Source organism: Lithobates pipiens, unplaced genomic scaffold (assembly GCF_037356315.1).
Source record: "Lithobates pipiens isolate NorthernLeopardFrog02 unplaced genomic scaffold, aLitPip1_a1.2 Scaffold_16, whole genome shotgun sequence".
Taxonomy (NCBI): Eukaryota; Metazoa; Chordata; class Amphibia; order Anura; family Ranidae; genus Lithobates; species Lithobates pipiens.
Genome location: NW_027507748.1, coordinates 394,086,000 through 394,112,847, shown reverse-complemented (window position 1 = coordinate 394,112,847; position 26,848 = coordinate 394,086,000). Strand labels below are relative to the sequence as shown.

The window sequence follows — 26,848 nt, the reverse complement described above, 5'->3', positions numbered from 1 at the left end:
CCGAGCAATCTGGACAAAAAGATATCCAGTTGATGTCTGCCTATTTGTCGCAGAGGCTTTTGATCCTGACTCTGACCAAAATGGTTTGTTCTGCCTTTAAGTTACCTCTTGCGGAGGTGACTGAGCCCCCCCCCCCGTTCTCTTTGGTATCTCTGAGGCCTCTTCAGGCTGCACAGGCTTTCCCCTTACACCCACTGTTGGAACAGGCGGTGTATGCTGATTGGGAACATCCTGACAGGATTTTTGTTCCTCCTAAAGCCCCATACACACTATATCAGTTTTTCTGCTGAGTTTTACCTTCAGATTTACCAAAACCATACAATATGAGGTCAAATCTTAGGGGTTTCAATTTGTATGTAATCAGGCAGGCCCTTGCACTATATGGTTTTGGTAAACCTGAAGGAAAAACTCAGCAGAAAAACTGATAGTGTGTATGGGGCTTAAAGCGGAGGTCCACCCTAAAATGGACCTCCGCTCATCGGAATCCCCCCCCCCCTCCGGCGCCACAATCGGCACCTTTCAGGGGGGAGGGGGGTGCAGTTACCTGGATAATCCAGGTAACTGCACCCACTTCCGGGATAGCTGTCTGCGGAAAGGGGCGTAGATTACGCCCCTTTCCGCAACTGCCCGCCCCTTTGCGCAAGTGCCCCGCTGCCTGCTGGGAAACACACAGTTCCCAGAGGCAGCGGGGACCGTCCGGATTGCGCCACGCGGCTCGCACATGCGCAGTAGGGAACCGGGAAATGAAGCCGAAAGGCTCCATTTCCTGATTCCCATACCCAAGATGGCGGCGGCAGGACCCGACAGACGACCTAGCGATCGGCTTCGGGTGCCGACATCGCGGGCGCGCTGGACAGGTAAGTGTCACTATTTTAAAAGTCAGCAGCTGCAGTATTTGTAGCTGCTGGCTTTTAAAAAAAAAAAAAAAAAACGCGGAGTCCCGGTGGACTCCCGCTTTAAGAGGTTTTCCCTTTTATATCCCATGGATGAAAAGTTTGTTAAAAAATGGAGCATGCCAGCACTAGATGCAGCAGTCTCTTCCTTAAACAATAACTTAACTTGTCCGGTAGATAAAGAACAGGGTGTGAAAGACCCTGTTGACAAGAAATTGGAGTCATTAATAAAGACTTCCTTTTTCTTTGGCCAGCTCAGCTGATCAGCCAGCTAATGCAGCACTTTGTACCTGCTAATCCATAAAGATCAGGTCAAACGGCCTGATGGGCCTAACCAGGAGGATGATCTGCCTGAAAGCAAGTATATTTCTTGAGCACTGTGTTTTGCCATTGGCACCTTTTTTAAAGGATTCAATACAGCAGGTTTCTTGTTTGGCTCTCTTGTCTTTACATATGCGCAGACTCTTATGGTTTAAGAACTGGTCAGCCGAGCTTCCTTTCAAAAAGTTATTGGCAGGTTTCCCTTTTCATGGGGAATGTTTTATTTGGTGATCATTTGGACAAATATATCCAAAAAATCTCTGGAGGGAAGAGTTCTCTACTTCCTGTGAAGAAAAGCACCAGACATCCCTCATTTAAAACCTCTGGGACTGCTTCCTCCAATGTCTGTGTCAAGGTGGTTCTGCTGCCAACAGGGCGCTAGGGCCAGGGGCAAGCTGCAGCGCCAGAAGAAGCCCTGGGTACAAGATTCTTCTAAACCCAGCACCAAGCCCTCCTTTTGAGGGGACACCCCCACCCCATTGAGTGGGGGGAGGCTGCTGCATTTTGTGGACATTTGGAGAACAATAATTCAGGATGACTGGGTCCCATGAGGCATAGCAAGACTGACAGCCACAAGCATGACACCCAGAGTCGGAGGCATGATGGGACTTGTAGTTTTGCAACAGCTGGAGGTCTGCTAATTGCATATCCCTGGTCTAAAGTATTTAGGTCTGATCCTAGATAAGGGTGGCAAGAATATTCTTGCTTTAACCGTATCCGATGCACCCCTATGTATTAAGGTAAAAAACCTCCTGTGATGCAGCAGCCCCCCAGAGCCCCCCTTTTAGTTACCTGAACCCGATCTTTCCGGCAACGAAGACGAGCACAGCAGCTTCAGCCGGTACTGATTGGATAGACTGTAGCAGCGCAGCCATTGGCTCCCGTTGCTGTCAATCAAATCCAATGATGTGGGGCTGAGTCTTGCGGTCTGTGTCAATGGATGCAGCAGCAGGACACGGGAGCACGCCCGCACAAGTGCCCCCATGAAAAGCGCTTTTCCGTCAGGGCGCTCAATGCGGGGAGGTGCCAGGAGCGCCGCTGGGAGATCCCAGAAGAGGAGGATTGTGAGGCAAGTATGAAATGTTTGTTATGTTAAAAAACAAAACAAAAAAACAACGTTACAACCCCTTTGTATCATATACATTTGTTTTTGTTTTGTTTTTTTGTTTTTTGTTTTCATTTTAGCAATGGATATAAATGAAGATATACTGTATACTTGGTTTAATTTCCCCTGGAGGTAAACCAATGGTGCTCCCAAGCTCACGGTGTCTTCCTGACACTTAAAACAGCCTGAGAGTATAAGGTGAAGAACCAGCAACTTGTCCTCCCAATAAAAGTTGTTCTGCCCTCACTATCCGTTTATAGTACAAGGCTTTCAGACAGCTAACAACTTCCCAATAAAGAGTGAGGCGGAAGGGTTAACAGTTGTAATCTTTACTGAGAATTCGATATTTATTTTTTTTTTTTTTTTTTTTATAATTATTTTTATTTTATTTTTTTGTACAACTGCAAAACAGAAGTTCCAATTTTAAACAATAATGCAGCTATTCTCATGCATCTTCACTGCAGAATGGATTAAGGAAAATGTCTTCTGAGCAGGAAGTGGGCATAATATACTACAGTTCCTGTCAGTAATGGATGCCAATTTAACCACATCAATACCAGGCCTATTCTGGCACTCCTCTCCTACACGTAAATATCATAATTTGTTTGCTAGAAAATTACTCAGAACCCCCAAACATTATATAATTTTTTTTTTTTTTTAAGCAGACACCCTTGGGAATAAAATGGCAGTCATTGCAACTTTTTTTATCCCGCACAGTATTTGCGCAACAATTTTTTTCAAACGCATTTAAAAAAAAAAAAAAAAAGTTTCATGATTTAAAAAATATCAAAATGGTAAAGTTAGCCCAATTTTTTTCTTTAATGTGAAAGATGATGTTACGCCAAGTAAATAGATACCTAACATGTCACGCTTTAAAATTGCGCACAGTCATGGAATGAAGCCAAACTTCAGTACTTAAAAATCTCCATAGGCGACTCTTTAAAATTTTTTACAGGTTACATATTGAGAGTTAAAGGAGGCCTAGAGCTAGAATTGTTGCTTGCATTCTAACGCACGCCGCAATACCTCACATGTGTAGTTTGAATGGCGTTTACATATGTAGCCGGGACTAACGTGTGCGTTCGCTTCTGAGCGCGAGCTACTGAGGACAGGGGCGTTTTAAAAAACAAATTTTTGTATTTTCTTTTTTATTTTCTTTTTACTTTTATTTTTACAACAAGTTACAGCAGCTTATGCATTTTAGTAAAAAACTGATGGCTATGAATAAGTTTTTTTACAGAAACTTATAATCTGCTTATAACTTGCACACTTTACCCTTTATTAATAAAGTACTTTTATGAGGAGGACAAGTTGCTGGCTCTTCATCTTCTACTCATTTGAGCAATGGATGTGGTCCTAAACATTGTGAACATTCATGCTTATATCTGCAAGAACCAGCCCACTCTCGCGGCAGTATCGGCTGATGTGCCTATTGACCCAGCGCTGGAAGTTGCCTTGCCTTGCCGGAGGTCTGGGGCATAGAAGTCGTTGCGCCGACACTGACTCACTGGAAAATTGCCCTAGCAGAGCCTTCTCTAGACCATAATCTCTACATAATAGCAAGTGGTTTTGAATGCTAGCAAACATGCCTAGATTTTGTTTAAATTGGACTGAGCGCTACGTAACTTTTATGCAGATAAGATCTGTGGTTTGGAATTAAAGTTTAAGGGTGGCACTAAAGGGATCAAAGATTTGGCTGCATTAAGTAAATATGGAGTAAAGGAGCATTTACACGGTTTAGGAGATATTTACAAAAAGACAGGCACCGCTGTCTACGGCGCATGCATCGTAGACAGTGGCGCGCAGGCGCACTGGGCAGGCCGCAGATCACGGCGATATGCCGCTCGTGTCGGCTCCCGTGCGCATGCACGGGAGTGACGTCATCGCGCCTCTGGTGAATCACTGCCCCGTAGCAGCGAGACCCGGAAGTCACTCAGGGATACATGGCAGCGGTGAAGATGGAGGACAGCTTCGGGGGCTTCGTTCTCAGGTAAGTTATTCATAATGAGCAAGTATGCTATGCTCAATATTAAAAACTTGGGATGTGGTATCGTTGAGTTTTGGTGGCTTCACTTCGTCATTTAAATTTTCCATTTTGGAGCATAGTGAGATGTGAGCCAGGTGTAATATTATATCCCTTTGGGCATCAGCGAGTGACTGCTTAACTCCTGTAGGTCAGCCTCCCACGAGGTTAAGTAAGTGGAATATTCAGTGTTAACACTCCTGGCCCTGGTGAGTAATTCAGCAGCATGGTGAATGTAATGTTTTACAGTATAGTGAATGGTTTCTCTATTTCATTTCAGTAATTTATTTGAAGATCAGATTGTTTGTACACCCACAAGAACTCAACTAGTGCGAAGGTGTAAAAATTTGAATTCCACTCCAATTCAGAATACCGACTCTGAGTCTTCAGACTATGAGCCACCACCCAGGAAGCTTACCTTGAAAGAAATTTTTGACAATCACTTTAGAAAGAAAAGAAAATATAAGAAAAAGAAGTCTAAAAACCGTAAGCGGTATTTATGCTCCGAGAAGAAGCCGCCTCGGAAAGTTAAAAAAAGAAAATCTGTCTACTCCATTCCTGCCTCACAAAGAAAAAGCAGATTGCTTCATTGTGGAATTAGGTTTCCTTTTGCATCAAAAAAATACTTATCCTTGAAATTATGTTTTGCATATGAGGTGAGATACTTTTAGCAAATTGTAGCTGTATTAGTGCACTTGCAACAAATGCAATAGCGTACTGTCAGTGATACTTTATTTGCACTAACTTTCACATTTTCAGGATACACTTTCATGCTTTGTCGCTGCATTCAAGGTCCAAGCAGTACCACATAGACCTTTAAGAAGGAAACATACCCCAAAAGCTTCTCCTTTTTTTTTTTTTTTTTTTTATATTTGCTCTAACCTCCAAATTTTCTGAAGTATCACAGGCAGTACTCTATTATTCACACAAAATTTAAAACCCAGTATTGTGTGGAACATAGCGGATTCAGATATACAAGCTGTATGCTTTTTGCAGCATCAGACATCTTCAGATCAGTTTTAGTTTCTTTTTGATGCCAGAACATCTTGAATACGAGCTAAAATTATAATAATACAAGCAATATATCACACAGTACTGGCAGGTAGTGTGTGAGTCGGTGTTCTCTGGCTGATATAATTTGGACCATAGGGGATCAATGGGGGGGGGGGGGAGACAACAAGATATACTCAAAACCAATTAATAAGAACTAGTCCATACAGTCTATAATAGTAAGAAATGGCAAGGAGAAGTCCGCAAGATGGATGGATCCACAGGTGGATGGGGATTGCACACACAGTCACCGGAAGCTCCTCAGCAGGAAATGGGAATTCCCTCAGACACAAACAAAAACAGCAGAAAGAGGGCGCCTGGGTCAGTGTGATGGTAGAAAAAGGAAATTGCATTGCAGCCCATCCCCGTGCTGATTTGGTCTCTTGCTAGCTCTTTGAGAGCGGGTGTGAGAGCTGGGGATACTGCCGGTTATAGACCTTCAAAGGCGGGTCAACACAGTGGTCGCCTCATCCCTTGTGATGGCTGACTGCTTGATTGGTGATCCACATCCACCCTATGTGCAGCTTGCAAGATACTTTTTATGTAAGTGTGTCTGAATAAAGTGTTACTTGTTTTTACTATCAAAATTATAATAATGGCTAGTGAGTTTGGTAACTGGTTTCCTGGTGGACCTACAGTAGGTATAGAAAATCACCCCACTTTTAAAACCATCACATTTTGTGGCTTTGCAGCCTGAAATTAACACAGTTTGTTTTATCCACCTGTATTTGCTCAGTCAACATATAGCATCCAAGTGAAAGATATAACGCCAACATGTCAGAAAAAAATAATAAGTTTAAAAACTGAATCACTGAGTTGGAAAAAGGATCAGCCCTCTCCTAAAAATGACTTGGTCATTTTGATTAGTTCAGCAAGAAAAGGGAAAGTCCCAGATAGTGCAACTGAAGCAAACAATCAACTATGGGTGGCAAGGCACTGTCAAAAGATCCCCAGGATAAAGTTGCAGACAGGCACGAGTCAAAGATAGGTACAAAAACAAGGGTTTATCAATGCCTAGAAGCACAATGAAGTCTAAATTTTAAGAAGTGGAAGGTATTTCATACAACGCAGACCCTCCCTGGATCAGGACATCGCTCCAAACTGGATGCAAGAGCCAGAAGAAAACTGGTCAGAGAGGCTACCACGAGACCTACCTCAACTCTGAAGCAGTTGCACAGAAATTTATGACTGAGTGGTCATTGTGTGCATGTGACAACAATGTCACAAATTCTCCATAAATGTGGCTTGTATGGGAGGTTTGCAAGAAAAAAGCCACTCCTCGAGGAATGCCACATGCAGTAACAACAGAGCTTTTCCAAAACGCAACTTGAAGATTCTGAGGCCACATGGAAAAAGATGTTATGGTCGGATGAAACTCAAATTTTATTATTTAGCCTCAACACCAGACAACATGCCTGGTGGAAATCCAATACAGCTCACCATCCAAATAACACCATTCCTACAGTAAATCATGGAGGGGGTAATATTCTGTTATAGGGTGTTTCTCTACAGCAGGGACTAGAGCACTTGTCAGAATAAAAGGGAAAAATGGGTGGGGCAAAATTTTGTCAAATTCTTGAGGAAAATCTGCTGCCCTCTGCCAGTGGGAAGAAGGTTTACCTCCCAACATGACAGTGACCCAAAGCACACAGAAAAATGTCCAAACAGTGGTTGAAGAAGAAAAAGGTGAATGTCCTTGCATTGCTTAGTCAGAGCCCAGGCTTAACCACTTGCCGACCGCCGCACGACGATATACGTCGGCAGAATGGCACGGGCAGGCATATGGGCGTATATATAAGTCCCTGCCTTCCCGCGGGTGGGGGGCCCGATCGGGCCCCCCCCCCGGTGCCTGCGGCGGTCGGCATTCGTTCGGGAGCGATCCGGGATGAGGGGGCAGCCATTCATTCATGGCCACCCCCTCGCGATCGCTCCCGACGAATAGAAATGCTCCACGACATCACTTCCTCTCCTCACAGGAGAGGAAGTGATGTAATCTCTCCTCCGTGTCGGTATTTTTCGTTCCGGCACCGAGGAGAGAGGATCGGTGAGTTGCACCAACACACCACACGTACAGTAGAACATGCCAGGCACACTCACACCCCCTCGATCGCCCCCCCCCCCCCCCCCCCAGTCTCAGTGACACCAATTGCATTTTTTTTTTTTGCATTGGTGTCATTTGTGACTGTAATAACTGTTAGGGCAGTTAGGGTTAGCCCCCTTTAGTTCTAATGTGCCCCCCTAACCCCCCCAATAAAGGTTTAACCCCGTGATCACCCCCCGTCACCAGTGTCACTAAGGCTGGGTTCACATAGCAGCGGTTTATGAGAACGAATGTGATTCGCACCGCACTGCAGTGCAAATCACATCCGATCTCTGTGCGATTCGAGTTTAGCCATACAGATAGTATGGCTGAATTCGCGCCGCACCCGCCGCAAATTCGCACGGGACCCTTTTTTTTGGTCCGCAGCAGAATCGGATCGCATGGGTGTTCACACCATGCGATCCGAGTTTTCAGATCGCACTGCGATATGCGAACTGATCTGGGGGTGTCATTAACATTTCACTGACACTCCCAGCAGTTCGCATAGGGCAGTGTGAACTGCCACCGGGAGGCATGCGATGCGGGAACCCGCCGCGGATTCGTGGCGTTCCCGCATCGCTCCAGTGTGAACCCAGCCTAATAAGCGATAATTTTTCTGATCGCTGTATTAGTGTCACAGGTGACGCTAGTTAGGCAGGTAGGTATTTAGGTTTGCCGCAACTTTTTATAGCGCCAGGGACCCCCATATACTACCGCATAAAGCCCCCTGATTGCCCCCTAGTTAACCCTTTCACCAGTGATCACCATATAACTGTTACAGGTGACGCTGGTTGGTTAGTTATTTTTTTATAGTTTCAGGGCACCCGCCATTTATTACCTAATAAAGGTTTAACCCCCTGATCACCCGGCGGGTGTCATTTGTGACTGTAATAACTGTTAGGGCAGTTAGGGTTAGCCCCCTTTAGTTCTAAGGTACCCCCCTAACCCCCCCAATAAAGGTTTAACCCCGTGATCACCCCCCGTCGCCAGTGTCACTAAGGCTGGGTTCACATTGCAGCGGTTTATGAGAACGGATGTGATTCGCACCGCACTGCAGTGCAAATCACATCCGATCTCTGTGCGATTCGAGTTCAGCCATACAGATAGTATGGCTGAATTCGTGTCGCACCCGCCGCAAACTCGCACGGGACCCTTTTTTTGGTCCGCAGCAGAATTGGATCGCATGGGTGTTCACACCATCCGATCCGAGTTTGCAGATCGCACTGCGATATGCGAACTGATCTGGGGGTGTCATTAACATTTCACTGACACTCCCAGCAGTTCGCATAGGGCAGTGTGAACTGCCGCCGGGAGGCATGCGATGCGGGAACCCGCCGCGGATTTGTGGCGTTCCCGCATCGCTCCAGTGTGAACCCAGCCTAATAAGCGATCGTTTTTCTGATCGCTGTATTAGTGTCACAGGTGACGCTAGTTAGGCAGGTAGGTATTTAGGTTCGCCGCAGCTTTTTATAGCGCCAGGGACCCCCATATACTACCGCATAAAGCCCCCTGATTGCCCCCTAGTTAACCCTTTCACCAGTGATCACCATATAACGGTTACAGGTGACGCTGGTTGGTTAGTTATTTTTTTATAGTTTCCGGGCACCCGCCATTTATTACCTAGTCTCACTAGTGTACCCCTAAATTTAGGGGTGTCTACTTTCCAAAATGGGGTCATTTGGGGGGCGTTTGTGCCATCTTGGCATTTTATGGCCTTCAAAACTGTAACGCCCTTAGAAAGCCTGAAGGCGGTGCTTGGTTTTTGGGGCCCCGTACGCGGCTAGGCTCCCAAAAAGTCCCACATATGTGGTATCCCCGTACTCAGGAGAAGCAGCAGAATTTTTATTTTGGGGTGTCATTTCACATATGCCCATGGCATGTGTGAGCAATATATCATTTAGTGACAACTTTGTGAAAAAAAAAAAAAATATATTAAAGTTTGTAATTTTCCCGCAACTTGTGGCAAAATATAAAATATTCCATGGACTCAACATGCCTCTCAGCAAATAGCTTGGGGTGTCTACTTTCTAAAATTGGGTCATTTGTGGGGGTTTTGTGCCATCTTGGCATTTTATGGCCTTCAAAACTGTAATAGGTAGTGAGGAGTGAAGTCAAATATTTACGCCCTTAGAAAACCTGAAGGCGGTTCTTGGCTTTCGGGGCCCCGTACGCGGCTAGGCTCCCAAAAAATCCCACACATGTGGTATCCCCGTACTCAGGAGAAGCAGCAGAATTTATTTTGGGGTGTCATTTCACATATGCCCATAGCATGTGTGAGCAATATATCATTTAGTGACAACTTTGTGTAAAAAAAAAAAAAAATTCAATCGCTTGAGGCAAAAAAATAAAATATTCAATGGGCTCAACATGCCACTTATCAATTTCCTTAGGGGGTCTACTTTCCAAAATGGGGTCATTTGGGGGGGTTTTGTACTGCCCTGCCATTTTAGCACCTCAAGAAATGAGATAGGCAGTCGTAAACTAAAAGCTGCGTAAATTCCAGAAAACGTACCTTAGTTTGTAGATGTGACAACTTTTGCGCAAACCAATAAATATACAGTTATTTTTTTTTACCAAAGACATGTGGCTGAATACATTTTGGCCTAAATGTATGACTAAAATTGAGTTTATTGGATTTTTCTAATAACAAAAAGTAGAAAATATATCATTTTTTTTCAAAATTTGCGGTCTTTTTCCATTTATATCGCAAAAAATAAAAATCACAGAGGCAATCAAATACCATCAAAAGAAAGCTCTATTTGTGGGAAGAAAAGGACGCAAATTTTGTTTGGGTACAACATTGCATGACCGCGCAATTACCAGTTAAAGCAGCGCAGTGCCAAATTGTAAAAAGACCTCTGGTCATTTACCAGCAAAATGGTCCGGTCTGAAAGTGGTTAAACCCCATTGAAAATCTGTGGAATGATTTGAAGACTGTAGTCCACAAACAGTCACCAACAAATGTAACTGCAATAGTTACCCACTTTTCTTTGGAGAACTGCTCAATTTCAAAGTCTAGATGTGCAAAGTAGAGACGTATCCCCACAGACTAAAGCCTGTAATTAAAGCAAAGGGTAGTTTAACAAAAGACTGACATAAAAGGGAGATCCTTTTTCCAACTCAGTGATTTTGTTCTGACATGTTGGTGTCAGAACAAAATCACAATAGCTCTGTTCTATCTTCTACCTGGATTTTATGAGTTGCACTAGTAAATACAGCTGGATAAAACAAAAACTGTCTCTTCATTTCAGGCTGCAGTGTGGGGTGGGTGGGGGGGAGGGATTATTTTCTATATCCACTGTATACACAAATGTAAAAAGGCCAAGTTCACCTGTTGCATGTTACCAGCGTATTTAGGGTGTTAATATTTAACATGGTACAAATGCCTCCCCTCCCACCCTCAAACCGCGCCAGTAATCAGTGCACTTGTAGTCCTTTGAATCTCTTTGCAGGAGCCTGACATTACACCATGATTCACTGAGTGCAGGCGCAATGCTTTGCAGGCTCTTGTAAATAATAAAAAAGAAATGCACATTATTTTTTGGGGGCAAAAACGTTTTATTTTTCAAAGGTGAATCCAGCCTTTCAAGTGTAACTATATAGCCATTCTAGTTTGGGATGGAGTGGGGAAAATTGAAAACCCCTGTCACTGTCCTTGGCTTTGTTAGAGTTTTTCCCTAACTTTCTGTTTTGGTGGCAGTTTTACCAGACAGAAAGTGAGAGAGAATCACAAACCTGGAAGTAGACCATAATAAAAAGCTGACAGATTTTTAAATTCCCCTACTTAACTTTAAAAAACAGATCATTTTTTACTTCTGTCCTTTGTTGCCATTGGAGACTCTCCCTCATACCTGGTGAAAAGTGTCACCATAGAAAATGAACAGAGCTCTCTAAAGCTGACCGTATATGGATTGAAATTCGGCCGGCTCAGAAGGAACCGGCCAAGATTTGGTCCATCTATGTGCAGGCTGATCGTACCCAAGTCAATCTATTGATTGCCTGTGGGATCTTTTACATGGGATTACTGCCAGTGGTTATAGCCACTAGTAATTGGTTTGCCACCTGGGAAGGCTTCCTACGCTCCCCTGCCAATAAAACACAATAGCTCTGCAGGAGGCATTACCCCATCAACACTGACTTATTTTTTTTTTTCTTTTTTTTATATCCTTCCACCAAAAAAAACAAATTGTATATTGCCATCTTCACTTCTTCAATACGGGGCATTTTCACCCCCTTCCTGCCCAGGCCAACATTTTGAATGACAATTGCGTGGTCATACAACAATGTACCTATAAAGTTTTATCCCCCCCCCCCCATAAATAAGGCTTTCTTTCTCTGGTATTTGATCACCTCTGTGTTTTTTGTTTTTTTTGTTTTGTTTTGTTTTTTTGCTCTATAAACAAAAAAAAAGTGTACATTTTGAAGAAAAACACTATTGTAATACTTTTTTCTATAATAATATCCCCAATTTAAAAAAAAATAAAAAAATTCTTCCTCAGTTTTTAGACCAATATTTATTCTACATATTTTTGGTAAAAAGAAATCACAATAAGAGTATATTGATTGGTTTGCGCAAATTTTATAGCGTCTACAAAATAGGGGATATGTTTTTGGCATTTCTATTAGTCGTTTTTTTACTAGTAATGGTCGGGGATCTGTAATTTTGTATTTGTTTTTTTTTTTTGTCAGTTCACAACGGACATTTTGGACACATTTGATACTTTTTTGGGACCATTGACAATTATACAGAGATCAGTGCTATAAATATGCACTAATTACTGTATAAATATCACTGACAGGGAAGGGGTTAACACTAGGGGGAGATCAAGGGGTTAAATGTGTTACCTAGGGAGTGATTCTAACTGTGGGGAGAGGGGACTGACTGGTGGAGGAGACCGATCAGTGTTCCTATATACTAGGAACACATGATCTGTCTTCTCTCCACTGGCAGGACGTGGATTTGTGTGTTTTACACACACACACACACAGATCCACGTTCCTGCTCTGTGATGAGCAGTCGCGGGTGGCCAGACATCGCAGCCACCAGGCACATGCATCGGCTCCCAAGTGACGCGGCGGGCATGTGCCCTCTAGACCGCCGGGAAGCCGAGGACGTCATATGATGACCACCTGGAGGGACAGGGTATTCCTGCGGCTGTCCTATTACAATAAGTGGGATGAGAAGTGATTAACAGAGCCCTGTTCGGCAGTAAAATCTGACAGAGATGTTCTAACCTTTACTCACACCATTCAAAATCTAAGGGGAAAAAGTAGGCTGATGCTACACTTCAATGTAAATCTATGTTAACAGTCATGCTGTGGTGGATGCAATAGCAATCAGTGGCAGCTGGTCCATGAGGGGGATCCTCCCTAGTTTGCATGTGGGGACGCCAGACTAATAGCTTTCTATGAGGTCTGTCATTTTTTTGTTACAAGCACATGATTAGAGCCTGAGGCTCTAATTTGCTTGTAAAAGGTGAACCCTCCCACTTGTGATACTAGTGAATCAATATTCACCATCGGTTTCCGGCTTCTCGTCCCAGCCAATCAGGACAGGAGGTGGATCTAAAGAAGACCATGTTAGCCGTGTAAAAGCTTAGGAAAGCCACGGCGCCAGGTATCGGGGGAGCCGTGACTGCTGGAGGCCTCTGTTTGTGGGGTGGAGGGGTTTGTTTGCCAAGTCTGATAACTAATACAAGGGTAGAAATGCTTTCCTATCCTGGAGGAATTACGTTTCAGGCTCCCTTCAGTGATGCCGATGTGTGGATGTCTGAGCACTCAGTCTTATTAGGATAAGATCTCCAACTTTTAGCAAAAGTCATGTAACCATGTGGCAAGCACTAGTCTGGGGCAGTAATTGCTCCAGGAAAACATTTCACCCCTTCTGTTAGATTCTAGTAACCCATCATAGTAGGACTATTACTATTGCTTTATGTAAACATCTTAGTTCACATTAAAAGAACACTTTTGTAGTAAACTCACTTTTTAATCATCATTAAAGTGACCCTGTCACTGTCATTGAATGCTTTTTAGGCACATTATCTCTATTTCTACCAGCAGCAAAACTGTTGCAATTGTCAGGATGTAAGTTTGTAAATATGTACGATTCAGGAAGGATTTAAAGCTATGGCTTGTTATGCAGGTAACATTTCTAAACTGTTCAGATTCAAAAATTGCTTCTTGCGTAACGCAGCCAAACAGCCTCTGACTATCATATCTGAATGAGAATAGTTTTCCCAACGTTCAGTTTTTAGACATCAGCCAATTAGCTGTTTGCTAGCTTATCTTGTTACCTGCCTGCTCTTGGGGTCCTGAATATATATTATCACATGTCCTTGCCCTCTGCTGTAGCATTCAGTGCTTAAGAACACAGTGGCACTGTGCTACTTTTTTTTTTTTTATCTAATTAATGATTCATGGAATAAGTACTTAAAGTAGAATTATAGTCAAAACATTTTTATTTTTATTTTGGATACAGTATAGTTACAACCCCTGTCAGTTTATTTTTTCGCCATCTGTGTCCCATTGGGGAGGATTCCCCTTCACTTCCTGTTCCATAGCCAAAACAGGAAGTGAGAAGAAATCCCTGCAAATTAAGGCAATCCCTTGGGACCCCCCCCCCCCCCCCCTGGAAAATTTGCCCTCTATTTTCAAGGGACAACACAAAATTTGGGATTTTCTTTTATCTTCTTTCACAAGGGTTTATTGATTTAAAAAAAGTGAATACAACAAATAAGTGCAACAATGTGATGGTTACATTGAACATAGAATATAGAGGAGGACCCCAACAAAGGGATGTTATTTACGTGGTACAATATTCATCAGTACAGCAATAAAATTAAAAAAAAAAAAGAATAAAAATAAAAGATGGATTTTCTTTTATTTTCAACGCTAATGGTAAACCGTGCAAATGGAGAAGGTGAATCTCCCTAACAGAGGCGCACACACACAGCAATAAAAACTAGCAGGTGTTCTAATCCATCAACACTATATCCAAAACTAAAACAAAAGTTTTGCCTTTTAATTATACTTTAACTCGACAGTTTTTTTTTTTTTTTTTTTATTTATTTTTTTTGTGTTCCAGTAGTTGATTTTGGCTGTTGTTTTGTCTCTCTTCATACACCTCTTATTGCCAAATCTAAATCAACCTAGTGCTAAGCAGGGCTCTTTAAGACAGCACTTTTGTGTGCATTTTTGTCCTCTTTGGAAGTAACTTTTGTATTCTACTAAATGATATTGCATTGAATTCTAAAAATGTGTATATCTTCTCATGCAGCAATACGTCTTGGGTGGTTTTCTGAACTATGTAAAAAACATTAAATATGAGAACCATTTGCAAAAATCTCTGTTGGATATGAATGTGGGTGGAGACCTGGAGGAAGGAAGTCTTGAGGCAAGAAAATTCAAATATCTGGATGATGAAGGGCCTCTTTCACCTATTTCTGAGTCTGGGTAAGCTTGATGGGTTTGCATTGTTAGTATGTGTTCTGGGAGTAAACACATTATTGCCATTCTGAAGTGTTATGAGCTTGAGGCGCATCTGGTTTGTGAGGGAGCTGGAGCCATCCATCCAGGTGGGATCTATCATTCTAAAGTACTGTTAGACCCTTTGAGTTGTGAGGTCTAAATGATTAGTAAGCTGCCTTATTTTTGTAAGGTGGCTGGTGCACATGTTGATGATGATATTATTAGAATGTATATTATTATTATTATACAGAACTTATATAGCACCAACAGTTTGAGCAGCGCTTTACAAAATGAAGGCAGACAGTACAGTTACAGTACAATTGTGAATTCGTATTCAGGGTGGACTATCTAAGTTGGCATTTGAAGTTTTCACTAGACTAATTTGATATGATTTATGCAACTTTTTATGAATTCTGTGATGACACAATTTTAATTTTTGTAAACGTTATGCCAAAGGCCTTATTCATACAGACATTTGGAGGTGCAGGGTCTGGTGTAAATTCCTGGTGTTATTCTATGGCTGGGAGCTGCAGGTGGTGCAAAAAGGTGTCCATAGAGGGGAATGGCTGTGCACACTTACTACTAGTACTAGTGTACATGTCGATTTTGTGTTTTTTTTTTTTTTTTTTTTAGACCAACATTTACTAATGCATGCACATATGTAGCTCTCCCTATGGAACTTCCGTGTTTGGTTGTTACGCGCATATGTGAGTAAACACTGATTTAAGAAGGCATCAGCTTTCACAAGAGTGCAAGCACCTACAGCCATTATCCTCTATGGCCAGCTGTGGCTACCTGGTCAAAAGATGAGGGATTTTTACACCAAACCCTGCCTGTACTTCCATGTTTGCTCACATGTGATACACCGGAATTAAAAGTATCCCCATGTAAGCAGTCTCATTCATGTTAATTGGGATGCAGCGGCTGCATGGACACAGCTGCTGCTTCCAATGTGACATCCCCTGTGGGTGACAAAGTGTAGGAATAAACCGGAGTACCTGCAGCAAACCCAACTAAGCACAGGGGGAACATGCAAACTCCATGTAGGTAGTGTCCTGGTTGGGATTCAAACTGAGTACCTAGGTCCTTAAAAGGCAAAAGTGCTTATCACTAAGCCGTTGTGCTGCTCATCTGTTGTAATAACTGAATCGGCATACAGTAATGCCCTCTCGTGTGTGTTTTTTTTTTTTTTTTTTTTTTTTTTTTTTTCTCTTCATTCACACAAACGTTTGGCGGTACAGTCAGGGTCTGGTGTAAAAATCCCTGCATTATCATTTGCCCGGGGAGCCACAGCTGTCTGTAGAGGTTGATGGCTGTAGGTGCTTGTACTCTTGTGAAAGCCAATTCTTTCTTGCATCAGTGTTTACCCATGTGTGCACGTAATAACTAAACACGGAAGTTCCATGTTCGGAGAGTGCATCACATGTGCATGCATGTGTAAATGCTTATGTAAAAAACATAAGGGACATGCACCCACACTGTGCACACTTGGGGACATGCCCCCACATGGAAGTCAAATTGGGAGCAGCGACTGTGTCCGTGCAGCTGCTGCATCCCAAGTAGCATGAATGGGATTGCCTACTGAGGAATGCAAGGATCACCCATGTATCCACATGTGGGAAAACATGGCCCTCGCACAGGTGCATTAAGTATGAACGAGGCCTTACTGTTGTACTTCAATAGTTGCCACACAGTTATCATTATCAATAAATCAATCATTCAAATCCATGAAACAAATCAAATTTGAGTAAAAGTCCCAAACCAAAACCTCTACGCAGTCGTTTTAGTGAGCTCCGGCCCAATTCAGTTGGCAACAGCGAAATGTTATCAATGGCATCTGATTAATCAAATGGCTGCATGTGTGTAAAACAACTAGTTCTCATACAGATCATTTTAATAGGTTGTTTAAATCTATCCCTGAAATATTTATTATTTAAATTGACCAATCATAAAAAAAAAATTTCAGCTAATTTATCTTCTAGTGTGTACAGGCCATTATTTTAAATTGGTCGCACTGTGTAGAATAGCACCATCTGTGTTGCATCCATCAATGTTTTATTTAATGATTAATTGCTTGTTGGTACAGATCACAGCTATCAAAAAAAAAATTTAATATATACATTGCTTCTTTTTCAGAGAAAGTGATGAATGTGAAACGCAGTACTGTGATGCAAAAATTGTGGTGAGTCCCTGGTATTATGTTATGATATAGTAAAATATCTGAAGGTTCGGCCTAAAGAAGAATAGCTTGGATTTCAGAGCTTCTGTATGTGACACCCTTTATACTACAGGCCTAGTAAACTCCTTTTTTGTGTATTATGTTTTATCACATGCAAATTTATTGTTTAAATTAAAGTGAGTGCTAAGCCTACAGTGTAAGTTGTCAAAGTCGAAGCCTAAATCTGCTCCCACCCCCATTCTAAGTTTATTCTATCTACCCTGTAAAAAGAAAGATGTAAATATCCTATTCTGAAGCAGAGATCGCTGATAAGTAGCAAAGCCTGGGCAATGACCTCACCCATAGACTTACTATGGGGCATCTGTTGGCTGTCAGTCCTTGACACTTGCCCTTTTTGGCAATTTGCCGAAAGAGAAAAACGGCCGATAATGGAGCCGAAAATGGGGCGTGGCCTGGGTGGGGGCGTGGCTCCGCCCCCCCCCCCCCCGCCCCTGGTGACGCTCATCATGGGGGGTGTATAGCGCAGGAGAGCCGCCTCCGCCGCCTGTTTGATCACAGCGCCGGGAACATCACAGCTTTCATTTCAATAGCTGTGTGTTCCCGGCCGCGTGCCGTCACACACAGCCCCTCCCCCTTGTCCTGGCACTTAGATAGACAGATCATCTGCAGGATTGGACGGATGATCTGTCTATCAAAGTGCCTGGACAAGGGGGAGGGGCTGCATGTGACGGGAACACACAGCTATTGAAATGAAAGCTGTGATGTTCCCGGCGCTGTGATCAAACAGGCGGCGGAGGCGGCTCTCTTCCCTGCACACAGTGCACAGGCTGGCTGCAAAATGGCACACAGGCTGCAATGGGACACACTGGCTGCAATGGGGCACACTGGCTGCAATTGGCTGCAATGGGGCACACTGGCTGCAATTGGCTGCAATGGGGCACACTGGCTGCAATGGGGCACACTGGCTGCAATGGGGCACACTGGCTGCAATGGGGCACACTGGCTGCAATGGGGCACACTGGCTGCAATGGGGGATGCCTCCTGTACCACGTCCTCTGTCTCTGACCATCTCCTGTACCGTGTCCCCAGTCTGACCATCTCCTGTACCGTGTCCCCAGTCTGACCATCTCCTGTACCGTGTCCCCAGTCTGACCATCTCCTGTACCGTGTCCCCAGTCTGACCATCTCCTGTACCGTGTCCCCAGTCTGACCATCTCCTGTACCGTGTCCCCAGTCTGACCACCTCCTGTACCGTGTCCCCAGTCTGACCACCTCCTGTACCGTGTCCCCAGTCTGACCACCTCCTGTACCGTGTCCCCAGTCTCTGACCATCTCCTGTACCGTGTCCCCAGTCTGACCATCTCCTGTACCGTGTCCCCAGTCTCTGACCACCTCCTGTACCGTGTCCCCAGTCTCTGACCACCTCCTGTACCGTGTCCCCAGTCTCTGACCACCTCCTGTACCGTGTCCCCAGTCTCTGACCACCTCCTGTACCGTGTCCCCAGTCTCTGACCACCTCCTGTACCGTGTCCCCAGTCTCTGACCACCTCCTGTACCGTGTCCCCAGTCTCTGACCACCTCCTGTACCGTGTCCCCAGTCTCTGACCACCTCCTGTACCGTGTCCCCAGTCTCTGACCACCTCCTGTACCGTGTCCCCAGTCTCTGACCACCTCCTGTACCGTGTCCCCAGTCTCTGACCACCTCCTGTACCGTGTCCCCAGTCTCTGACCACCTCCTGTACCGTGTCCCCAGTCTCTGACCACCTCCTGTACCGTGTCCCCAGTCTCTGACCACCTCCTGTACCGTGTCCCCAGTCTCTGACCACCTCCTGTACCGTGTCCCCAGTCTCTGACCACCTCCTGTACCGTGTCCCCAGTCTCTGACCACCTCCTGTACCGTGTCCCCAGTCTCTGACCACCTCCTGTACCGTGTCCCCAGTCTCTGACCACCTCCTGTACCGTGCCCCCAGTCTCTGACCACCTCCTGTACCGTGCCCCCAGTCTCTGACCACCTCCTGTACCGTGCCCCCAGTCTCTGACCACCTCCTGTATAAAAATATTTTTTAAAAACCGTCATTTTCGGTATCAGTGCTGTTTCGGTATCGGTTTCGGTTTTCGGCCTAGTGTATTTTTCATTTTCGGTATCGGTTTCGGCACCAAAAAACCCATTCGGTGCATCCCTCTTAGTTATTTATTTTACTGAACTTCCACTTTAAAATCAATAGTATGAAGTAGTTTCTTGTGCGATGTTTTCATTACTAATACTGTGATTCGAAAGGTTTTATATTGTTACATATATTACAATTTAATGATTGCTGGAAATAGCAGTTACTGCAATTGAGAAAGCCAGCATTCCTGTGAGTTTTTGCAACAGCTGGTGAATGACGAGAGAGACAAACAGTAGGCATCGCAATGAGAAGTAGCCCACAGAGAGGGTGGCAAAAAGGGAACCAGTCCAGGGGCAAACAGTAGGCACAGCAAGGATTTAGGTCCTTGGCACACAGGGCACAGCAGAGTTGGCGCAGTAGGTATTTAAGTCCGGGGCACAGACAGCGGTATGCCTCTGGAGCATAGGCAGAGCACAGGGCTAAGTCCCTAGCACAGGGCACACAACAAGGAGGCAGAGTTCTGGTATAGCAGGGATTTAGGTACTAGGCGGGGGTCCCAAGACCGGTAGGTGCAACCAGTTCTGGAGGGCTATGTAGCAGCTTTTTGGGTCCTGGTCTGTGTGGTTTGGCCGCAGCACAAAACTCCACACAACCTGTCAGCAGCCAGGGGAGAGAAGGAGAGCGGCAAAGAGAATAGCAGCTGGGGCTTTGCTCCAGCATTTAATACCAGAGCCAAAACGGGCTCCTGTCTCTGGGCCTAAACGGCTCTGTTTCCAGTGGGCACAGAGCATGGGAATTGTGGGACTACACTGTGCCCACTGAGACAGGAGAGGGGGGCACTCACAACAAGCCTGCATGTGATGAATCCACATGCAGGCACAGCAGGGGTTTAGACTGCCCAGCGCTCGGCCGGAGGTAGGACAGGATGGTGGTTCAGCAGAGGGGCAGTTCCCTGGTGCCCAGTACAGAGGCTATATGTTCTATGTGTGGGGTGTTGGGTAGAGGCAGTGGGCATATGGCAGGATCTATGCTGGGGAAGCCGAGGAAGTATGAAGGGTGTTGGGTGCCAGAGCAGGGTGCTTGTGACAAAATGTATATGTGTGTGTGTGTGTGTGTGTGTGTGTGTGTGTGTATATATATTTATTATAATTTATTTTATATATATATATATATATATATATATATATATATATATATATATATATATATATATATATATATATTATTTTTTATACGATGGGACATGATCTTCAATACAAATGTTTTTTTTACTGAAAGATCTTCAAGACATATATAATGTGGCAGCTACTGTACAGTTACAAGCCTACCATGCTCTTCATCAGGCTGTGTGCAACAAATTGAAACATCCTACCTATATACCAACACCACAAGCAGGGGCGTAACTAGAAATCACAGGGCCCCATAGCAAAATGTTGTATGGGCCCCCCCCCCCCCCCACAAAAAAAAAAAATGAACGAATGCCAGTGAACAACAGATTACCACACTCATGTAGCACAGTACCCAGGCAAAAGCTTATATTAATTTCAACCAACAAAGTATGCAGTATACTGTATGCAGCCCCTGAAGGACACGCATGCATATCCCCATCAGTACAGGCCCCCCTCAGTGCAGACACCACCCTCAGTGCAGGACACCCCCAGCAGTGCAGACCCACCTTTCTCAGTGCAGACCCCCTCAGTAGTACCGACCCCCCAGCAGTGCAGACACCCCCTTAGTACATACACCCCACTTAGTGCAGACCCCCCCATCAGTACAGACACCCCCCCCACCTCAGTGCAGACCCCCCCAGCAGTACAGACCCCCCACCCAAGTGCAGACCCCCCACCCAAGTGCAGACCCCCATCAGTACAGACACCCCCCACCCAAGTGCAGACCCCCCACCCAAGTGCAGACCCCCATCAGTACAGACACCCCCCACCTCAGTGCAGACCCCCAAGCAATGCAGACATCCCCCTTAGTACCCACACCCCCATTATAGACCCCCCTCAGTGCAGGACCCCCCCAGCCTTGCAGACAACCCCCTCAGTGCAGGACCCCCTCAGTACAGACTCCCCCTCAGTAGTGTAGATCACCCAGCAGTACAGGCCCCCCCCTCAGTAGTGCAGACCCCCCCCCTCAGTAGTGCAGACCCCCCCTCAGTAGTGCAGACCCCCCCTCCTCAGTAGTGCAGACCCCCCCCTCCTCAGTAGTGCAGACCCCCCCCCAGTAGTGCAGACCCCCCCCCCCCTCAGTAGTTCAGACCCCCCCCCTCAGTAGTGCAGACCCCCCCCCTCAGTAGTGCAGACCCCCCCCCCAGTAGTGCAGGCTCCCCCTCAGTAGTGCAGGCTCCCCCTTCAGTAGTGCAGGCTCCCCCTTCAGTAGTGCAGGCTCCCCCTTCAGTAGTGCAGGCTCCCCCTTCAGTAGTGCAGGCTCCCCCTTCAGTAGTGCAGGCTCCCCCTTCAGTAGTGCAGGCTCCCCCTTCAGTAGTGCAGGCTCCCCCTTCAGTAGTGCAGGCCCCCCCTTCAGTAGTGCAGGCCCCCCCTCAGTAGTGCAGGCCCCCCCTCAGTAGTGCAGGCCCCCCCTCAGTAGTGCAGGCCCCCCCTCAGTAGTGCAGGCCCCCCCTCAGTAGTGTAGACCCCCCCCCCTCAGTAGTGCAGTGCAGACCCCCCTCAGTGCAGGACCCCCTCAGTAGTGCAGGCTCCCCCTCAGTAGTGCAGGCTCCCCCTCAGTAGTGCAGGCTCCCCCTCAGTAGTGCAGACCCCCCCCCCTCAGTAGTGCAGACCCCCCCCCCTCAGTAGTGCAGACCCCCCCCCCTCAGTAGTGCAGGCTCCCCCTCAGTAGTGCAGACCCCCCCCCCTCAGTAGTGCAGACCCCCCCCTCAGTAGTGCAGGCTCCCCCTCAGTAGTGCAGACCCCCCTCAGTAGTGCAGACCCCCCCCCTCAGTAGTGCAGCCCCCCCTCAGTAGTGCAGCCCCCCCCCAGTGGTGCAGGCTCCCCCTCAGTAGTGCAGACCCCCCTACCCTCCCTTACATACCTTACAACAGCGCTGACAGTCTCCCCATACAGCGTTGTGTGTGTTCCTTGAGGCTCGAGCGCAGGCTCCTCCTTCTCTGTGGATGTAAACAGAGAGGAGGGGAGGTGGCTTAGGTCCGCGCCGCTGAGTCCCTCAGCCTGCACTCGAGCACAGAAGGCAGAGGTGCTAGTGGTGTGGCTGTTGCTACCTGGTGTGTGTCACCCCGCTGGCGGGTGTCACCCGGTGCGGCTCGCACCCGCTTAGCAACGACACTCACTGGGCCCTAGATCGGCTGCGGGCCCCATAGCGCCCGCATGGGTCGCTATGGCGGTAGTTCCGCCACTGACCACAAGGTGTGACCAAACATCAATCCTCATATCCATCATAAGAACAAGTATAGATTGTAGTCCCTGTTCATCCCATTGGGATGCAGGGACTGTAATCTTTTAATCCACCATACCTCGCTTTGTTTCACATTTAAAATCCTGTCACCCCTTCTCTTATCGTTCCACCGTAGTTTGAATGACCTCGCCTGGTATAAAACCAGGCCATCTATATACCCGATTTCTCTTATGGTCCTCAATGTAACGGTCAAACGTATTTCTTTTCCTTATCTCCAAATCAGACCTGTATTTATTAATATTATCATCCACTATTTTTCGAGTTTTATGTACAGCTTAATGGAGTTGCCATGGGCTCAAACATTGCACCACCATATGCTTGTGCATTTATGAATGAATTTGAACAAAAATTTGAACATCTATCAAAATGATTTATTTTAAACGCACTGCGCCACCTGGTGGCACTTTATTGATGATGTTTAAGCACTATGACAGGGCAACGTAGAATCACTAAAAAGATTTGATGCAATGCTTAATGAATATTGACCTGAGATTGAATTTAAGATGCATGTGGGTGGTATGCCAGTTCCGTTTCTAGATACTAGGATTTATATTAATCACAATGTGATGGCATCTGCACCACTTCTTCTTCTTCCTTTTTTTTTTTTTTCTCCCAAGCCCACTGACGGGAATCAATTGCTTTTATTTGACAGTTTTCATCCATCTCACGTATTTAAATCTATTTTTACTGAGTCAAGTTTGTAGGGTTAATCGCATTGTTAGTGATAAAGCCATGAAAGGAAAAAGATTTGAAAAAGATGTGAGAGAAATTTAGGGAGCAGGAATATCCTGAGAATATTATCGTACAGGAAATCAGGAACATGGATCAGGAAGAGAAGATAGCTGTGGGGAGATTGTCTTTGTCTTTTTCTATGCAATTTAACAGCTACATCGAAGACACCTTTAGAATCATTAAACGACATTGGCCTCTACGTTCATACCCACAGATAGAAGATTTACAGCAGATACCTTTTAAGACCTACCACATTAAGAGATGCATTGGTACGGTCAGAGTTTAGGACAAACGTGAAAGGCAAACAACATTTTTGGGCAAGAAAAAGGAAAGGATGCTTTCCTTGTCTCAATTGCATACAATGCAATTTGATGATCAAGGATGACAAGTATGTGGTCAGAAATTTATGGTGAAAGGCTTTCACACACGCCAGTCCACTTTTGTAATCTACATTTTAATGTGCCCTTGCAAGTTAATTTATGTGGGAGAAACTACACAAAAATGAAAGACAGGATTGCCCATCACCATAGCACCATTAGGAATAAACACCCTGGATTACCGATTTTTTTAAAGCATTTTTTAGAGCAGGGGCAAAGATTCGGATCTGACATTTATGATTTTGAAAGAAGTGTATAGTATAGAGATAAGAGAGGGGGTGACAGCATTTTAAAGGTGAAGCAAAGAGAGGTATGGGGGATTAACAGATTACAGTCCCTGCATCCTGATGGGATGAACAGGGACTACAATCTATACTTGTTCTTATGATGGATATGAGGATTGATTCTGTGCTCTTTTCTAGGTTGAAGAGATGGATACAGGATAAGAGGAATTAAGTGTTCTTTGGAGACGAGTCATGAAAAGAATCAATGTTTAAAAGTGTGCATTTGATGAATTTTTGCAACCATGTAAATATATGTGCTGCTGTTTTTTGTCTCTGCGTTAGTCTACAGGGATTGGTGTATATACAGCACAGAGAGGGTTCATTTAGATTAGGTGGAGTGATATGGAATATACCTGTGTAGTCACACCTTGTGGTGTTGGTATATAGGTAGGATGTTTCAGCTTTTTGCACACAGCCTGATGAAGAGCTTGGTATGCTCCTAACTGTACAGAAGCTGCCACATTATATATGTCTTTTTTTTTTTTTACTGAAAAAAAAAAAAAAAAAACATTTGTATTGGAGATCATGCCCCATCATCTTTTTGCCTTACATTAGTGGCAGCGAAGGAGTTGAAGCTGAATTCCAGCCTTGCCTTCAGTCTTGTACAGTTGCACAGCCTCCTTTCCTGTACTGACAAGACTTTCTCTGATTTTACTATACACTGTGAGCTTTTGAGATTTCCTGACTGGAGGATGTCTTGCATCATGTAGCTTTTTCCTTCCTAGTCTCGCTGTTCCTGACTCACCTTTTTTTCATTCATTAGATTTACATTCTTTCAAACATGGAGGCTCAGCATCACACGTGGATGTTACCTAGGCTGGGCTGCATGCAAATGCAGTCTGCCTAAGAAATCCCTCTCCTCTAGGCTCACAGCCACCTGTTAAAGTATATTCAATATTTGCCTAAAGTGTAAGTTCACCTTTTACAGAAAATCTGTGGGGTGAACTTACACTGGACCCCCTTCCCAGTGCACCAGGTCCCACTGACCTGGAGTCCAGTGATCCCCTGCACTGGCAAATCGTATCGCCACTGAACCATTCCGGGGATTTAAAATGCCCGTAGCTTTCTCTCCTCTTAGATTGTGATGACAGGACGGGCCACACAGGTTCTGATTGGTTGGCACCACTCAATTATAATGCTAATAAACGTACCTCCTGACATGGTACATTTTGGAGATTTAGCTGTGGGGGATTTCTAAGCCCCGGACCAGTGTGGCAGCGACCCAATGTCTCCTAGCGGGTGATTGACGTGCTCCAGGTGGGGGGGGGGGGGTTGAGGAGGGGGTCACTCAGAAGTTAAGCCCGCCTCCTCCTTCCTCTGCCACCAGGCCATTCAGAAATTGCAGAGAGCTTTACGCATGCGCAGTAGGGAACCAGCTGTGAAACTAAAAGGCTTAACTGATGGTTTCCTTTATCAAAAATGGCGGTGGCAGCACCCAGAAGCCGATGGAAACATTGGCTGAGGTGCCGACATCGCTGGATTCCAGGACAGGTAGGTGTCCTGCTTTTAATTCAGGTAGATTTTTTTTTTTTTTTTTTTTTTTTTTTATGGTCAGTTAACTAATTATTCTTTCTTTTGTAGGATAACAGCTCATTTATTTTGGACTGCAGAATTCCCAGCAAAGAACAATGGAAAATATAAGATACAAGAGCCAAAACAGATGACTAGAGACTATGAAAATGAAATCAGATAAACTTCCCTAATAGGGCGTATAAATACTTTGGTTGAAGCCTACAGATCGCAAAAAGATTGTCATACAAGAACTGACAAATTATTTCTTTCCTTTTTAAAGGAGCATGTTCAATAACTTTTTTTAGGGGGTTTGTAAACAAATTACATTTTTCATAATAAACTTTTTTACATCAGGTATATGTAAAATAATGCATTTTTTTGTAATTTTTTTATTTGGACCGGCATGTGCACCTTTTGAAATTGTATATTTAAAGTATATCAAGGAACTTCAAGGGAACCATTGTGAGGACTTTCTGAAAATTTAGGAGAATAAATATATATATATATATATATAATATATGTGTGTGTATGTATGTATGTATGTATGTATGTATATGTGTGTGTGTGTGTGTGTGTGTGTGTGTGTGTGTGTGTGTGTGTGTGTGTATATATATATATATATATATATATATATATATATATATATATATACATATATGTATGTGCGTGTGTGGTTTTTACAGGAAGATGATATATTATGATGAGCTATGGGCCCAGCTTACTTTTTCCTGTTTCTCAAAATCTGTTTGATATCTTCAATGGTCAGGTGATAACCAAGTTACCCTATTGTTTGTAGAGCTGGCCATATCAGATGTTGTCTCTCCACCTGGTCTTGGGGGCTTGATATGCTAATTTCGGAACTGGTTATGGTAAGATCAAAGTGGGCTGACACTTTTTTAAATGAAGAGATGGGCTTAACGGAGGTAATCCATGTTTTCAGACAGAGAGGCACCAAAGAGAGTCTAATGTATTTGGTAATATCCAATTATTCTAAAATTTCTCTTCTGTATAAATAAATTAGATCTTTGTTTTTTAGCACCATTATCATTCCTTATTGATTTAATGGGTTATAGCTGCAACCGCATTGGTTGGTTGATTCATATATAGATAAAAGGTTTTAATCACTTATGTATCATTAAGCGTATAAGTGAAGTAGGTAAAAAAAAAAAAATCGCCATAACACTTTTTAACCACTTGCTTACAGGGCACTTAAACACCTTCCTGCCCAGACCAATTTTCAGCTTTCGGTGCTCTCACACTTTGAATGACAATTACTCAGTCATGCAACACTGTACCCAAATGA

At 44.6% G+C, this 26,848-nt stretch overlaps 1 protein-coding gene across 1 annotated transcript in view; it reads left to right on the top strand.

Moving 5' to 3' along the window:
• The window catches only part of TAF1D (TATA-box binding protein associated factor, RNA polymerase I subunit D), a 36,517-nt gene extending 10,603 nt beyond the window's left edge, over positions 1-25,914 (top strand). The window contains exons 3-6 of the mRNA XM_077482311.1: positions 4,623-4,998; positions 14,749-14,924; positions 17,076-17,121; positions 25,615-25,914. Of these exons, the coding sequence (XP_077338437.1) occupies positions 4,623-4,998; positions 14,749-14,924; positions 17,076-17,121; positions 25,615-25,674 (658 nt within the window). The 3' untranslated portion in view covers positions 25,675-25,914. The remainder of the gene's footprint in view (positions 1-4,622; positions 4,999-14,748; positions 14,925-17,075; positions 17,122-25,614) is intronic.
• The last annotated feature ends 934 nt before the right edge of the window (positions 25,915-26,848 follow it).